Source organism: Melospiza georgiana, chromosome 1 (genome assembly GCF_028018845.1).
Source record: "Melospiza georgiana isolate bMelGeo1 chromosome 1, bMelGeo1.pri, whole genome shotgun sequence".
NCBI lineage: Eukaryota > Metazoa > Chordata > Aves > Passeriformes > Passerellidae > Melospiza > Melospiza georgiana.
This window is the reverse complement of record NC_080430.1, coordinates 47826664-47842730: the sequence shown is the minus strand read 5'-3', so window position 1 is coordinate 47842730 and position 16067 is coordinate 47826664. Positions and strand designations below refer to the sequence as shown.

General features: G+C 43.5%; 1 protein-coding gene across 1 annotated transcript in view; it reads left to right on the top strand.

The window, feature by feature from the left end:
- The first annotated feature begins 15100 nt into the window (after nucleotides 1-15100).
- The window catches only part of MATCAP2 (microtubule associated tyrosine carboxypeptidase 2), a 28863-nt gene continuing 27896 nt past the window's right edge, over nucleotides 15101-16067 (top strand). Inside the window, exon 1 of the mRNA XM_058038427.1 lies at nucleotides 15101-15172. Coding sequence (XP_057894410.1) covers nucleotides 15148-15172 — 25 coding nt within the window. The 5' untranslated portion in view covers nucleotides 15101-15147. The remainder of the gene's footprint in view (nucleotides 15173-16067) is intronic.

Here is a 16067-nt window from a genome sequence, read left to right as displayed (position 1 = left end):
AAAGCACTTTCTAAAAATCAGAAAAAAATCTTCCCACCTCAAATGTTAACGGGCAACTTCAGTTTTTCAAAAGTATATATCAGAGAAGATACTTGGGCCCATATATAATCACACATGATTATGTTCTTAAACAAGAATTTGTTCTAATTACCCTGCTTTACTAGCAGAATAGAGCAAAGGGAGCTATTGAAGAACAGTTAACTTCAAATCTCACACTTGCAAATTTTCCCCAAACAACCGTATCACTTATTTCTCATTGCTCATCCTCCATGCTAGGAAATCATCCTCGCTTCTATGAATGGTAAAAACTACTTCAAAGTACAAAATAACCTAGACTATTTCTAACATCCCATAGTAACAAACATAAACCCTTTTGTGCAAGAAAGTTGAATTATAAAATCAGCTATGAATGGAGTCACAAATAGTATGTTCATTGTGATTCTGAGAATGTATCCCCTGTACCATCTCCTCAGTACAATCTGTATTAATAATTTGGTTGAGATTCAGAAGGTTATCAGCTTTTTTTTGCAAGATTAATCAAAAGAAACCTTATTTCAGAGCTGTTTTGAAAGCATTCCACTGAATCTTACACCAAGATTCATTTGAGCTTAAATTCATTAAGACACAGACAAAATTTGGTACTACAAAGTGATCAGCAGACACTTAACAGTATGCTTCATCCAATTAAGGCTCAAAATATTAGGTTTTACGTAATCAACCCTTAGAGTGCCTCACCAGGTCCCTGCAAGTAACAGAGTATGGTAATGTGTAGACAAAGATTATTTGAAAGCAGTTAACCTAAAGGAAGGTTATATTAAAAGAAAAAAAATAGCAACACAAACCACAGAACATAAATACTTGAAATATGTGGTAAATTTCTTTTCACAGAACTTTGGGAACAGTTACTAAACTTCAATACTAGGACACTAATATTGGTCAAAACTGTGCACAACAGTGGAATGTCTTCCACAGCAGAAATATTCTTGATAAGGTGACTTTTTATGCACTCTGCAATACTGGCTAACACTTGAATGAAGTTTACTCTGCGGAGTGGCCTCACCATTGGTCATTTTCAAAGTCAGCTATGTACAAGAAGGGCGTGTACAGGTTGGAATATCTCCCAGCATGCAAAACCATTTTAAATTTGATTCAGTAGTCCAGACCTGAAGTTTATTTAAGACAAGCTGGATCATGTCACTCACTACCAATTAAGGAAGGAGGTTTTAGATGTTTACACTTCACAAGGCTTTACATGGAAATATGCCTTGGCATAACACATTCAGTAAATCTGTTCAGATCAACACCTTATGTTCATTTTTAAAAATCAGATCTGTGCAGTCACCTGTTCTGGGCTCTCAAATTATCTAAGGAATGTCAGTTTGATAAACAGATTGTTTACAAGGGGAGGAGAGAGTATTTCCTCAGTGTATGCGATTTGAATTTTTTTTCAGGTAGTCCAGGTTTTAATTACACAAGCTGTGGATTGAAGGCCCTTTTTACTATGACATTTCTCAAAGCAGCCACAGGACAGCTCTAAAACTACACCTCTGACATGAAATCAGAGTACAACATAGCATCTTTAAGAAACTTTCAGCCTTCATACAGACTCAAGGTGGCAAATTTCTCTTTTTGCTGTAATTTTGCTTCTCTAAAACTTAAGCACACAGCCAATTCACTCTAACAACTAACAGAGGAAAAAGAGGAACTGTGCCTGCCAAAGAAAGTGACCAATCACAAGTGGCAGTCGTGCCATATAGTATATAGGAGACCATTTTTTATCAGATGGTCTCCTCTTTGGATAGATTTTTGATGCTTTATGTATGATTTATGACCTTTAGGTATGGCAGACACAGAGTGTCAACAGCGCTCCCGTCTGCTGCCGGGTCCCTTCCGTCCCCGCTGGGAGTCTTATCTGCCCGACGCGCATGGAAGGCAAACTCCCGGCTTGGGAAGGGCCTCTCCTCCGCAAACCCTCGCGCCTATCGGCCCTGCTCTGTCCTCTCCCGGCGGGATCTGACACAGCCACAGCCCGGGCGGCTGCAGGAGCGGAGGCACCGGCAGGAGCGGGGCTCCAGGGCCGGGGCAGCGAGGGTCTCCCCGCTGCAGACAGAGGGTCGCTGCAAGCCCGCAGATCCCCCCGAGCGGGGATGAGGGTGGCTGACAGGGCTCAGCCGGGAGCAACTATCCCGAACCGAGAGCGCGGCGCAAGGAGCACCTCCCTCCCTTCGGACCCCAACCGGCTCCTTCCCTGCGCCGTGTCCCCGCGGTCCCGAACACTGACAACTCGCCCCCTCCCCAGCTGACGGCCTGGGGGAGGCCGGGCCCGGCCGAGCCCTCACCTCGGTGAACGGGTCCATTGCTGTGCCGGCGCCCGCGCAGGGTCCGCTCTGCCAAGGCCGCCCGAGAGCGGCCGAACCTCGCCCCAACCGCTGCCGGGATTTGAATTTCAGCGCCCGCCGCGCGCAGGAACCACGGGAACAGGGGGCGGCACCCGCGCGCGGGCGCTGATTGACAGGAGCGCCGCCCAATCCGGCTGCAGGCGGCTGCGCGGCGCCCGCCCGGGGAGCTGAGGGGCGCGGCGGCGGCGCGGAAGGGCGAGCCGGCATTCCCGGCCGGGAGTCCTGGCCGGGTTCGTGAGCTGTACGGCTCACAGGGTCTGCGTCTGACCCTCTCTGCCGCCCAGAGCTTCCTTGTGTTGTGTGCCCGGAGTCTGTCCCGCCATGGCTGCCGTGTCACAGAATTTGTGAGGAAAAGACCTCTGAGATCAGGGAATCGCAGCCTATGGCGGAACGCTGCCAACCAGGCCGTGGCACTGAGTGCCACGTCCAGTCTTTAACGCCTCCAGGGATGGTGACTCCGCCACCTCCCCGGACTGCACATTCCTATGGTTAATCACTCATTCTGTGAAGAAATTCATCCTAATACCCAACCTAAAGCTCCCTTGGCAGGGCTTAAAGACTATGTCCTCTTGTCACCTTCCCCCTCCTCCTTGCTGACAGCCCCTCTTCGAATTAAGAGGCTTTTACCTTCTTTAACTCCGTTATGGTCTATCACACATCTTGCTGCAGCTGCTCAGTAGGAGCGTGCCCTGACACCTTTTCACTGGAAGATCATTTTTTCTCCTGGCATTGACATGAAGATGTCAAAACATGATTTTTGTGTGACTCAGTAAATGCAGAGGATACTTACCCAGTGCAGCTGTGAAACTTGTGGTTCCTTTTCCTGATTCTTGACTTTCTCCTCATGCTACGGCCTGAGGGTCTCATGAAACTTCACCCACCCCTCCCTACAGCTGTCCCCTGCACCGTTTCACTGGGACACCTTTCTCAGTGAATGTGGAATTAGCAGAGACCCACTGGTTGCTGAGGCTCACTCCTTGCTATCCATGCACCACCCCAAACATCCTTCACATACTTGTTTTCAGTATAATCTTAAATACAGTTTGTTTTTTTTCTATATCTTCCATTCCCATTGGGAGGCTGCTATAGGCTTGCCTGCCCAAATGAATAAGTCTTGGCAAATTTCCAGTCTGTCCATAATACTGGCAGCCCTTTAGACCTTTCTGCTCCTATGCAAATAGTGTTCATTACCTCGCATGAATGCCCTTCACTAATGCTGTGCTTCTTGCCTCTTCGATTATTTATAGGCAGCCTTTTTATTTACTTTTCTTCTTTCAGCCTTTATTTTGCCTTGCTAAACAAACCAACACTTCTAATTGTCCCTGATTAAAAAAATCTTTCCAGTGTCTTATTTGCAAACACTATGGCATCAGTGTGCAGCAGAATCTAAAAATACAATATCAAATAATACTTTTCTGAAGAAATTGTTGAGATTGGATGCTCTGACAAACAAATATCCCTGCACTGTTCTCAGATAAACATGGGTTGGAGAAGTCTGAGGTCCAGCATCAGAACTTGCTCATACACCAGGCAGAAAATTAGGACTTGCCAGAAGGGACTTGTCACTCATTCATAATCTATGAACCAGCCTGTTCAGTGGTAAGAAAAAACAGGCTTTATTTCCTTCAAGAGAAACTAGGTTTAGCTGTCACTGGTAAACAACAGAAAAATTCCTTTAATGAAGCAGTAGGGAATGCAGGAAAACACCAGAAGACAAAATAGCCAATATGGAGCTCAAAGTCATTGGCAGAAAATAGAGAGAATTTCCATTAATTCCTTTCTTTCTCCTGCCACCCCAAAGGAAGAAAAGTCATGTACAATTTGAACCCTTTGATAATACAGAATTACTGCAATCTAAACATGCTTTCTGCTTTACTTGTGGGTCTGTGAGATTTATATGGTGCAGCTCCATCTGTCCTTGGTCCATTTCCAAATGTGGCTCCATCCATTGCTGGTGTGTTTCAAATGACACAGCACAGCACATGATGCTCAGCCTGGGGGCTGACAGAACAGGGGTGGTTGCCCTGTTAGTGTACGTAAGGATGTGTAAATAACACTGACATATGCTAATTGTTACTATTAAAAAGAGGAAAATCATGATTCTTAATCTGTGCAATAAATTTCTTGTAACATGTATTTCTATACAGTGTACTCTGAAAAATGAAATGGAGATTCCTAGGAGTGTATAACTGCTTAAATCGATGCAGTATATATGTGACAAATGTCCTTCCCTTTTGCTCTCTACAGAGCCAATAATTTCTTCATAATTTCTATCCAGACTCATCAAGGTCCTGCTAGAAATAAACAGAATGCTTCGTTTCTCATCTTGTCAAGGAATTATGTCTGGCTTCCAGGAACCAGTGGATAGTAAATATATCTTATCCTTTTAGCACTCTAAGGAGCCAAAGAAAGTCAATCCTTTTCAGGAAATGCGATATAAAAATGAGGCCTGTTGTTTGCAGAGTGCTGGGGGTACAACTCTTAGCAATGGAATTTTCAGTTGGAGTTATATTTTTCTTAATAAATAAGTAAAACTATTTATACAGCAACTTATGGGAAGAAAAATCAACTGATCTTTCACAGTGTGAAGAAAAAGGGAAAGAAAGGAATGCCATGTGAAACCAGCAGAACAATGAGCCAGCTCTGCCTGTTCAACAGCTTTATATTTTATGCCCGATTTTTGCATTCAAAAACTATGAATCACACCCTTCACTGTCTCCTCCCCTCACATGATGTGGTTTAAGATGTCTTCTTGCCAGGCATAAGCTAATGAAAAGAAATTCTTTCTGTAACAATAAATAACACAATACAAAGCACTGGGGGAACAGTTTTTGCTGGCTTGCATTTTTCATGGGAGTTGAGAACTTATATACTGGAGCCAGTCATTTTTCTTTTAACATGGCTTGAAGAACATTTTTACTTTGCCAGGTTTTCCTTCAGGATGTTTTAAAGTGCAATGACTGATTTCAGGGGTGCATTTTCAGATGGTTATAAATGTTTGCACTAGAACTTTAATAAGAGTGGAGCATTTTTTAACTAATAAGGAGAACACTTGCCAAAGTGTTTTTTATCTCTGGCTTCCTTACAATACCAACACAATCAGAAATGTAAAATATTGACACTGAAAATGCTTATCACACTGTAGTCCACTGTGTAGCTCCATTCTGTAATTGTCGGAGAATATTTCCTAAAACTTTCTTTCTGCTGAGAAACTGAGTTCATAATGCTGATTCCAAAGGAAAGATGAGCAAAGTGCTTCCTTGAGCACAGAAAAATCCTGTCAGTTAGAGAAAAATTATTACTTTCCATCTTGTAATTTCCTTTTATTAGTTGTTTAATAACTCCAAAGTTGATGTTCACCCATCTAGCACTTGCAAACACATTCAATTTATAGCCTGTAATTAGAATATAGTAGTGTAGTATTCCTTGTGGTATAAATTTCCATTCAAAAGGTGTTTTTGGCAGGAAAAAATCCACTCTTCCACTAATAAGCTGAAGAATTGTCATGATTCTGAAAGCCATTTCCCACCTAGTAGTAGGATTGCTTGGGAATCCACAGAGAGGAGAAGCAAATGTGTGGCCTAGCACATGATGGTATGCATCATAATTTCTGGGCTATGGTTCCAATTAGAATTAATTCTTCCCCATGACTTCAGACAAAGAGGGAAGAGACAAGGTGACAGCCCTTGCAGAGCTTCTGGAGGACATCTCCTTCCCCTAGCCCACCTTCCTTTTTGCCTCTACTGGATCCTGGAGGATGTATGGCTCAGGTCTGACTCTCTGGGTTTTGGCTATGTCTAAGTTTGAAGTTATGCTGTAGGAAATTCCCCTCTTCCCAGGCCGCCCAGCAAGAACCCTATAATAAGGGAATCCTGCACCACACAAAAGCAGTAAGAATATAATATCCATTCTTTCAGTGATTCTGAAATGAAGAGCAAATTGTGCTCTCAAATCCTCTTGAATATCCTAGTATGCCATAGAACTGGCCTGGAAAAAGGCAATTTCACCTCCAAACACTGAATAGAAGGGCAGATCTGTAGTCTGGCAAAATGCTGCAGTTTGGATTAATCTGTACTTTCTATTACAAACGTTACATAATCAAAAACATTTTGATGGGCAGCATTTTGGATATGTTCTCTAAGCCAAGCCAAAGGTGATTACACTGCTTTTGTCAGCTCCTATGATAATCACAGAGGCAATTTAGGCTGACATTATCCAGTAAAGGAATATATTTATGTCAGGAACAAGACAGGTTTCGTGAGAACTAACCCAATGTGTGACACGGATTAAAATTAGCAATGCTCAGAGCACAGGTCTCTCTCCTAATAGTCTGAATAGGAAATTCATAACCAGCTCCCCCTGTGGCAGCAGATCTCTGGCCACAGAGAGCAACAGGCACAACTTTCCCAGGCATTGTCCTGGGGAAGGCTGTGAGAAGATCAGAGAAAAGAATGATAAGCAATTCTTATCTTCACTTGCTGCACCTGTTGAACACGTGGACTGTGTTATGGAGATTTGTTTACCAAAGGTGGTTTCTTATTTGGCCAGTGGTGATGGTGTTTGGATGGAAGGACCAGTTGAGTCCACGTGTATCATGAGTGTTTGTAAGGGCAGTGGGTTTCTTAATAAGTATAGAATAATAAAGTGATTGATCAGCCTGCTGACAGTCATGGAGCCAATGCTAATTATTACTCTGCAGCATCATCACCCAGACTAAAACAATGCCAGACCCCATAGCCATTATAGCGTAACTTTTACTTGGGACTTTGTTTTCTGTTACCAAAAGGATTCATTCATTACTCTGCCTTGACAAGTGTAGTTGGGGGAAAATCCTTAAAGTGGATGCTGGCTGGGGGAATATAGTACAGAAGCTCTCTTATGAGGAGCAACTGAAGGAAAAAAATCCCACGGAAATCAAAGCTGGAGGGAAAAACAAAAACATTATAGGTTAATGGCTGGACTTGATGATCTTAGAGGTCTTTTTTCAACCTTAATGATTCTATGATTATAGGGAGAAAGAACTAAAATAAGATGAGTGAAAAATGGCAGACAACAAGGGAGGATAACAAAGAAACATGGGAAAGGAAAGAAGATGTATTAAAATGGAAAAGTTGTGAAATAAGGAATGAGATAAAAATCATATTTCATTAACAGCAAAAGACAGTTGTCAAGTGAACTCAGTTTCAGAAAAAGAACTCTGGTTGAACTCTGCTTTTTTTACAAAGTTGTAGGAGTTAAGAAATATTTGTGTTTCATGCAGTCTCAAAAGATTTATTGTCTCCAGTCAGTATAATATTGCATTTGTATCACTAAATCACAGAAAGTTTCTCAGGGCTGTTCATTTAGGTCTCCTAACTGATTTACAGAGGAGGAGGAGAATTAGACTTCTTTCTTTTGTGTCTCAAGGTAAAATACCCCCTTTTCTTTCTTTATCCATATGGTACAGATGTACCATTTGCTGACATAAAAATTCTAAAATTAAGCAAAGGGCATGAGAGCACTTAAGTGCTGTTGTGTTAATTTAGACCAAGATATTACTCTCAGTATCTGAGACTTGCTTGCAACTAGAACATAGTGCAAATGGAGTAATCACATAATCACATCAGCAATTTCACCACCCAAATTACATTTTATGGTTTTGTAATATTTTCTGAACAATGGAAAAATTAGGACGTTCTTGTTGAGAAACCATTTTTCACTAACCAAAAAAAAAAAGTGTTCTATCAGCTCTAGCTTTTTTTTAAAGACTCGGGAGGCTGAACAGGTGATAATTTTCTGACCTCTTGCCATTATATTATAAATAAATAAATAAATAAATGAAACTACGGGACACACATAAAATAAATTATTTATAAGGAAGGCCAAGAATACTACCTACAAAATCACCTGAAAGTTTTTAAAACCAAAATAGGTGCTTCAAATTAAATGTAGTCTATATACTTTGCTAAATAGGGAAAAGATATCATAAGGATACAAAATGGGTTTTACGTGAGTTCACAGTAGTTTTTTTCACTTTATGTATCAGCTCTTTAGAAAAAGTCAGCCATACAGTATAATTAAATCCTTTCTGCAAAAGTAGCATATTTACACTAGAGGGTGCTACTTAGACAGGATTTTAGGCTGCTCAGTGTCTTTGGAAAGCCCTTTTTCAACATTTGTAAAAAAATGCACATCTGAAATAAGAAACAGATGTTTCTTATGGGACAAATTCTACTGAAATTTAAATAAACATAACTGAAATTTTTTTTCCACACACATACCCAAGAGGGACACTGGTCCCTTATGTCATCTCAGCTTCAGTACAAACTGCATATATAATTGCACTGAGGATATGTTAGAGATAAGTAAATACCCTTAATATTTCAATCTGTTTCTGGTTAACAAACTAATATGACACAGAAAATAGACTAACTAAAGGAATTTTAAAATAAGACCACGTCTTTTCATTAATGAGAAGGACTGAAACATCCGATGGAGTAAAACTATATTAGTAGTCTCTAGTACAAACATAGTGTTACTGAATGCCTGGGTGTGATATGACAAAGAGTTGCTTCACCTTACAATAAAGCATGAAAGAAGGCAAAGGGATTGGAAATGACCAAGAGGTTATTTAAAATAATTCTTCCTTAATTCTTCCCATGGTGGTGAGATTTGTGAGCACTCTGAATGTGTTTCTCTGCATCTCCAGGACCTTTGGCTGCCTCAAGTCAGAGCCCACATGGAGATGGTGCAGATCTTGGGCCATGACGATAGCTGCTGCTCCCTAACAGCTGTTTGCAAGCAGGTTGGTATGGGCACATTATTTTCTTATATGTCTAATCCAAAAATGTCTTTTGAACTTGGCAGGTCTGTAACAAGGTAAGACAGTGTTTGCCCTGCTCTGTCCCCATCTCAGAGACGCTGCAGCTCCAACTCTGGGACTCTACTAACACCATGATGAGGAGGTAGCCAGGGAATCTCCAAAACCAGTCAGGAGGTATAGGTGAATGAAGTCTGAAAATACCTCTGGTTTGGTTTACTCTTTTCCCCAACACTACTGAACACTTTCCATTGGCTGAATTTGTCACTGATACCACTTGGAAGGTGTTATTATCACAGAATAAATAAAATAGCCTCAGCTGTTTTATAGCCCCATTTAACCTCATAAACTATGTGGGAATCTGCAAAGTAAAGCTCAATAGCAGTGCCAGACATGTACTTGGAAAAAGAGAGTGAGTTTATACCTTGGGTTCTGCCCCTCACTGAGTCAGTGTTTCTCCTTGAAAATAGGTTTTACCAGAAGACCACCTTTTCCAGGCCAGGAAAAGTCCCTTCTGCTTTACAAAACCTGTCCTAACTATGAGAATCTGGTTGTCCCATGAAATGAAATGCTTTGATGAAGAAGTAACTCATCACTCTTTCCACAGCTATTGCATCACTGCCCCCTAATGTTAGCTGAAAGGGTCCCCTGCTCCCAGCACTGGAGCTCCTGCTGCAGGAGTGTGCTGGGCCCAGCACATAGGTGAGAGATGCCTCCAAAACTCCATGCACTCACACTTACTACTGCACAAAGAGTTAGTTTGTTTCTTTTTCTTTGTAAAAATCTGCTAAGGAGGTGTTTTGTGTTTGTTGGATATCCCCTTCTCTTTTTATAAGTCTGTTGTATTGCTTGGACTAGCAAAAAATAGGGGATCAAATAAACAAAGTGGAAGAGGAAAAGATAAGAAAGTGAATGGCAATAGAGAGAGGAGCATGGTGTTTTTTTCAGGCTGGTTAAGAAATAAGTGAATTGCTCACCTGAAAGCCAAAAACAATGATGCACTACTAGGAAAACTTTGCTTTTTAACTGAAATTATCCCAGCACCACAAAAGAGCTGACCAACTTCAAAGGGCACAAAGTACAAATGTATAATAGATTGTCATTTTTTGTGGCCTCTGGTTTAATCCCAGCCAGCGGCCAAGCCCCATGCAGCTGGTCACTCACTCCCCCACCAGTGGGATCAGGGAGAGAATGGGAAGTGTAAAAGCTAGAAAAACTTGTGGGTTGAGATAAAGGCAGCTTGATAGAAAAAGCAAAAGCTGCACGCACAAGCAAAGCAAAACCAGGGATTGATTCAGTGCTTCCCATGGGCAGGCAGGAGTTCAGCCATCTCCAAGAGAGCGGCGCCCCACCACACACAGCAGTGACTCGAACAGACAAATACCATCTCTCCAAACATCCCCCTCTTCCTCCTTCTTCCCTCCAGTTTATATACTGAGCATGATGTCACATGGTCTGGAATGTCCCTATGGTCAGTTTGGGTCACCTGTCCTGGTTCCATCTCCTCCCAGTCTCCCATTCATTTCCTGGCCAGTGTGGCAGTAGGAAAAACAGAAAAGGTCTCGGCTGTGTGAGCTCAGCTCAGCAATAACAAACCCTCTCTATATTATCCATGTGTTCAGCACAAATCCAAAACACAGCCCCACACCAGCCACTGTGAAGAAAATTAACTCTAGCCCAGCCAGAACCAGCACGGGGCAGATTGTCTTGCGCTGCCTGTGCTGCCTGACCTGGTATTTGTGTTGCCACAGCAAGGCACCTGTGATTCATCTGCTGGTGTTTGCAGTTCAGCAGGCAGCTTGTGCTCGGCTGCCTGCCATTGCTGCCTGCCAGCCCTGCGTGCCCCTGCCAAAGGCAGCACCCTGCCTTTCTGAGAGGGACCCTTGCAGTGACAAGGCATTGCTGCACAAGTGGACAGACGGTTAGAGGAGGAAAGGTCAAGAGGGGTGAGTTGGTCCATCAGTCCATACTGAAGGAGTTGAATGCTTTACTGTGACTGTTATATTTTTATAAGCCATTTCTCTGCCATAGGAAAGCAGCCTCTTTCATTAGTAGGTATAAGTGCATTTGTGAGTGTACAATAGACATCTTAGATTTTTTTCCTCATATGATGGCAGAAAACAGTCAGGTGCACTCATAGGTTCACATCACAGGGATCTTACATTGCTTTCACTTCTCTGTACTTTACTGCAAGGTTTGCCTATGTTTTGTTTGCCCTTCTTGCATTGAGTGTAGGGTTTTGAGCTTCCTTAGCATAAAGTGTGAACAAATTCAGTGGATAAATCAATCTGAATACTGGAGCTGTATCAAGTTGTGCATCTTAAAATAGCACTCCCATTGAATAAGTCTATGAGTAAGCAGCTCCCACAAGCATGTGCTGCATTTGCTGTGTACCAGGAGTGTAGGACCCAGCTGGAATCAGAAGGCAATGTCAGACATTTCTGAAGGAGCTTCTAGAAAGAATATGTCTGGAAGGACAGTCAGTTGGAGTCACTTGGTCAGTGAAATTGTTTGGTCAGGAGATACTCAGCCAGCTAAGTCATTAAGTGGGGAGGGAAGGCTGACCTTCCCACTCTGAAGGGCCTGAAGCTGTGCCAAATTAGGCAGAGTTAGTTAAGGACTCATTCTCAGCTTTCATAGTTCATCAGTGATTCTTTGTTGTCATAGAGAAGTGGTGGAAAGATGGTGTGAATATGAGGGAGGAACCAAATAAAACCGATGTTAAAACAAGTGTGTGTACACATACATATATATATAAAATCCAAATGCAAATATACACATATATATTTTTATATGCATCTATATGTATGTGCATTTATATATGTGTGTATGTGTTGGAATTTTGCAGTGTTAGCTTCCGACAGATACAGAGATCAATAAAATGTGTGTCACTGCTCTTCCAAACTGTACACATTGCAGAGCTTGTTGATGCTAATATTCCTATAAAGATACTCCTCTGTGTGCAAGACATTGCAGTGTTTTTGATCAAGTGACTATGACATTACCTCTGAAGACATGACCACGTAAATCCGAAATTATCTGGAAGTAATGTTCCGTTAAAGCTGAAACACAAGATGCATGTCCCCTTTAATTCTGGCTTGTAACAATGGGTATAGATCCATTTGGACTGTGGAACTGTGTCATTTAAGCTGTATTCCACAGTGTGGCTCATCTAAACATCACAATTTGTCCCTATGTTCCTTCATCTTGCTACAAGTGCCAGCTGCACTGATAGCCTCCAGAAATTTTTTCATGACAGAATAGCTTGTCTTTTTCCCTGCTGTCTTTTCAGACAGACTTGCAAGATAAGATGTCTTTAAGGTCAGAGCTGCTAGAGGTACACTACACACATATATATATATATATATATATATATATATATATATATATATATATATATATATAAAATTATGTAATTCTATATGTGTGTGTGCAGCATTTTTGTCATGAGGTATTCAGTAATGTTTTTCTCAACTGACCTTTCCATGTTGTGCTTTTCATCGACAAATGTGACAAAGCTTGCTCGTAGATGAAGCAGAAAGCTGGGACAGGTGGCCCTTTAGCATCCCTCCTCTGTGCCTTCTGCTGCTATTGCTTTTGGCATCCTCTTGCTACAGCCAGGAGCTAGTATGACCTAAAAAAACCTTCACGCCATCCTGCAAAGGAAAAGGCTAGTGGGGAAGGAGAAAAAAACAAAGTGGAGGCAGCAGATTCAGGGGTGACTGACTACCCAAACACTCAGGGAAAAAGGACACCAGGGAGAAGCAGGCAGGAGATGAGAGAGATGGAGAGAAGGCATCCACTGGATGGAGCAAGGAGAGGAGGTAGATGTGTAAAACACACAATGATAGCCAGTTAGTTACTAATTTCATTGCTATGGCATCCAAGTATATATAAAATAGCACCTCTAGAAGGACAATTAGGGTCTATGCAGCTAAACTGCTGGGAAGTTTCATTAAAATGGTACATTGACGTTATATTTTAGAAGTTGTCTATCATTTCTTCATCAGCTGTGCTAATTATTTGTAGTGCTTGAACAGATTCACTGGTTTTTGGGTTTTTTTTTCCTGTAATTGCCATGTATCACAAGCAAATTCTAACCCATTAGGGATAGCTTTGTCTCTCTAAATTTAAAAGTGTTTATTCAGTTCCTGCAATTGGAGATTTGGAGACAAGCCTGCAAGTTCCAGATGCGATATTGTCAGCAAAATAGTTTAGAGGGTATTTTAGGTGAAACTTGAACATGTTGACAGAGTATATATCTTTTTGGATCTTCAAAGAATTTAAGTTAAAAGAGACATCAAATTTGTCAGCTAGGTAGAAGTGTGTTTGAGCACTGGCTCCTCATTAGCCAACTGAGAAAAAGGACACCTCAGTCTTTTCATAGCTGGTCTTAAGAGTACCTGGGTTTGACTGTGTGTGAGGCAATAGAAAATAAAATGAAAATATTTGCTTTAAACTCTTATTTTGGTTTGTTTTTTTTTTTGGTTTTTTTTTTTTTTTAATAATTGCCTGTGAAGACTGACATGAAAGCAGACACAGCTCTCTGAGCAGTGTTTACTCAGTCTCGGGATTGCATACTTGCAAGTATGCATGTCTGTCTAAGAAGGATTCACAAATCTCTGAAATTTTTCCAGATAGGAGGCAGAAGGGGTATCTCTAAGTATCAACAAGCTGTGATCCGTAGAATTTCCTCCACTGCTACCTGATGATACAGCCAGGTGTACTGGACAGTGCTATGGAGGGAATCTCTGTGTAGAGTACATTGCAGGTACAGATTTATTGATGAGATGGCAGATATTTAAGATACTCAACTAAAGCACCACACAACTTCCCAGCTCTCTTCTCCTTGGGAGATCACTCCCATAATCTGTGTTAAGCACTATTGTGCTGGTAAGTCAGTTTCAATTAAATTGCTCTCTCCAATAAATGTTGACCATTTAAGAAAAGTAAACGCAACACAGTGTATTGATGTGTAATCTGACTTCAGTAGTCACCTTAAGCCTGCATGAAAAGTACAGAATCTTCCTACACCATGCCTACATTACTGGGTTACACAACCACGATTGCTAAGATAAAATAACTTGTTCCTATTTGATGTTCATTTTTAAAACGCGCAGATTGTATTTCAAGGAGTGAAAGGTTTCACAAGCAAAGCAACAGATTGCACAACAAGTAAGGCGACAGGAGGGTGTAATATAAAGTCTGTCTTCTACTTTAAATTCTGTTTACTACCTATCAGTGTATGATAACCATCAGTTACAGCCCTAAACCGTTGCCCTGATGCAATTCCTCCCTTCATGTTACATGGGACATTCCCAAGCACAGGACCCGTATCCCAGGGTGGCACATGTCCTGCTAAGCACCCTTGCAGTCCTTCCTCAGCCTGCCGCAGATCCAGCAGATAATTACCAATCACACCAACTATTATCAATTGCAGCGATGATGGTAGCTGATGATTATCAGAGGACTGCAGCCCTGGTCTGTGCGTGAGTGATATTCGCTAGATTTCTGCAGAGGATGGCACTAAAGCCTGGCCTATGTTGCTGACACCCGGGCCAAGCCGTGCCGGTGGGATACAGCGCGCTGATCTTCCCGGCGGGCGTCGGCGGGGTGGCACGCCGGGACACCGACAGCTGCACTACAGATCCCAGGGTGCAGCGCGTCTGCGCCCTGCCCCCCTCCAGCGCTCGGGCCCCGCAGAGCCCGCCGGGACTTGTAGTCCGCAGAGGCGGGCGGGCGGGGGCTCTGCCGGCGCGGCTCCCGCCTGCCGGCCCGGGGCCAGCCGCGCTCCCCGGATCCGCCGAGGCGGCGAGGCGGGCGCATCCCGCGGCGCCGGGCGCTGCCTCCCCGCCGCCTCCCCTCTGGGCTCCCCGCCCGGGAGCCGGGAGCCCGCCGCGCGGGGGGCAGCCGGCAGGGCAGAGTGGCGGCGCTGCCCGGCGGAGCACCATGCTGGAGTCCATCTGTGTCACCGGTGAGCAGCGGGAGAGGAGCGGGAGCGGGGGCGGCGCGGTCCCCGCCGCGCCCGGGGCAGCCGGCCGGCCGCCAGCGCTTCCCCGCCCAGCGAGCAGGCATCGCCCGGGCGGCGCCGCGGGTGTCGGTGGGGTGTCCCCTGGGGACGGGGAAGGGCTCCACACCTGCCTGGCTCCAGGAGCGGGAACCCCTCTCGGTGTCCCCCGGGGACGGGGAAGGGCTCCATACCTGCCTGGCTCCAGGAGCGGGAACCCCCCGGTGAATGGGAGTGAGGGTGTCAGGAGCCCCGCGGTGAATGGGAGTGAGGGTGTCAGGAGCCCCCCGATGAATGGGAGTGAGGGTGTCACTTGCGGGCCCTGCCCTGCGATGCCGAGGAGTGCGGGGGTGACACCCGCTCCGCTGGAGCGAGGGACAGACCATGCAAGGGAGAATGCCACTAAAACTGCTGGTTATATCTGGTGCTTACGCGTTTTGGCTCTACCCTTTGTTGTGTTCTCAGAGAAGTTAACAAATCCCTATAGGATGTGTGTATACAAACCTCTGTTACGACTCTATAACGATAATGTAGGCAGGTTCCTGGTGCCACACAAAACTGGCTTCTTGTGCTGTGTACATACAGTTGCTGCTTGAAAACAGATGTTTTCCTTGTTTAAATTTGACATCCTTTCTTGTGTCATTTCTTCAGCTGGCTCAAGCCAATGTTACTTTTCCACAGGGAAATCTACAAGAAATCTGCTGGAGGTGTCTTGGTGTGCCCTCATTCAATACCCTTGCAATCATAACTAAGATCTCTTACAGCTACTCTTTCTCTGCATAATTGATATGCTGTTCCATCTGTGCATGGATATGACTAGAGTGTTACTCCTGATAATGGGAACAGAAATAAAGTTCCATGG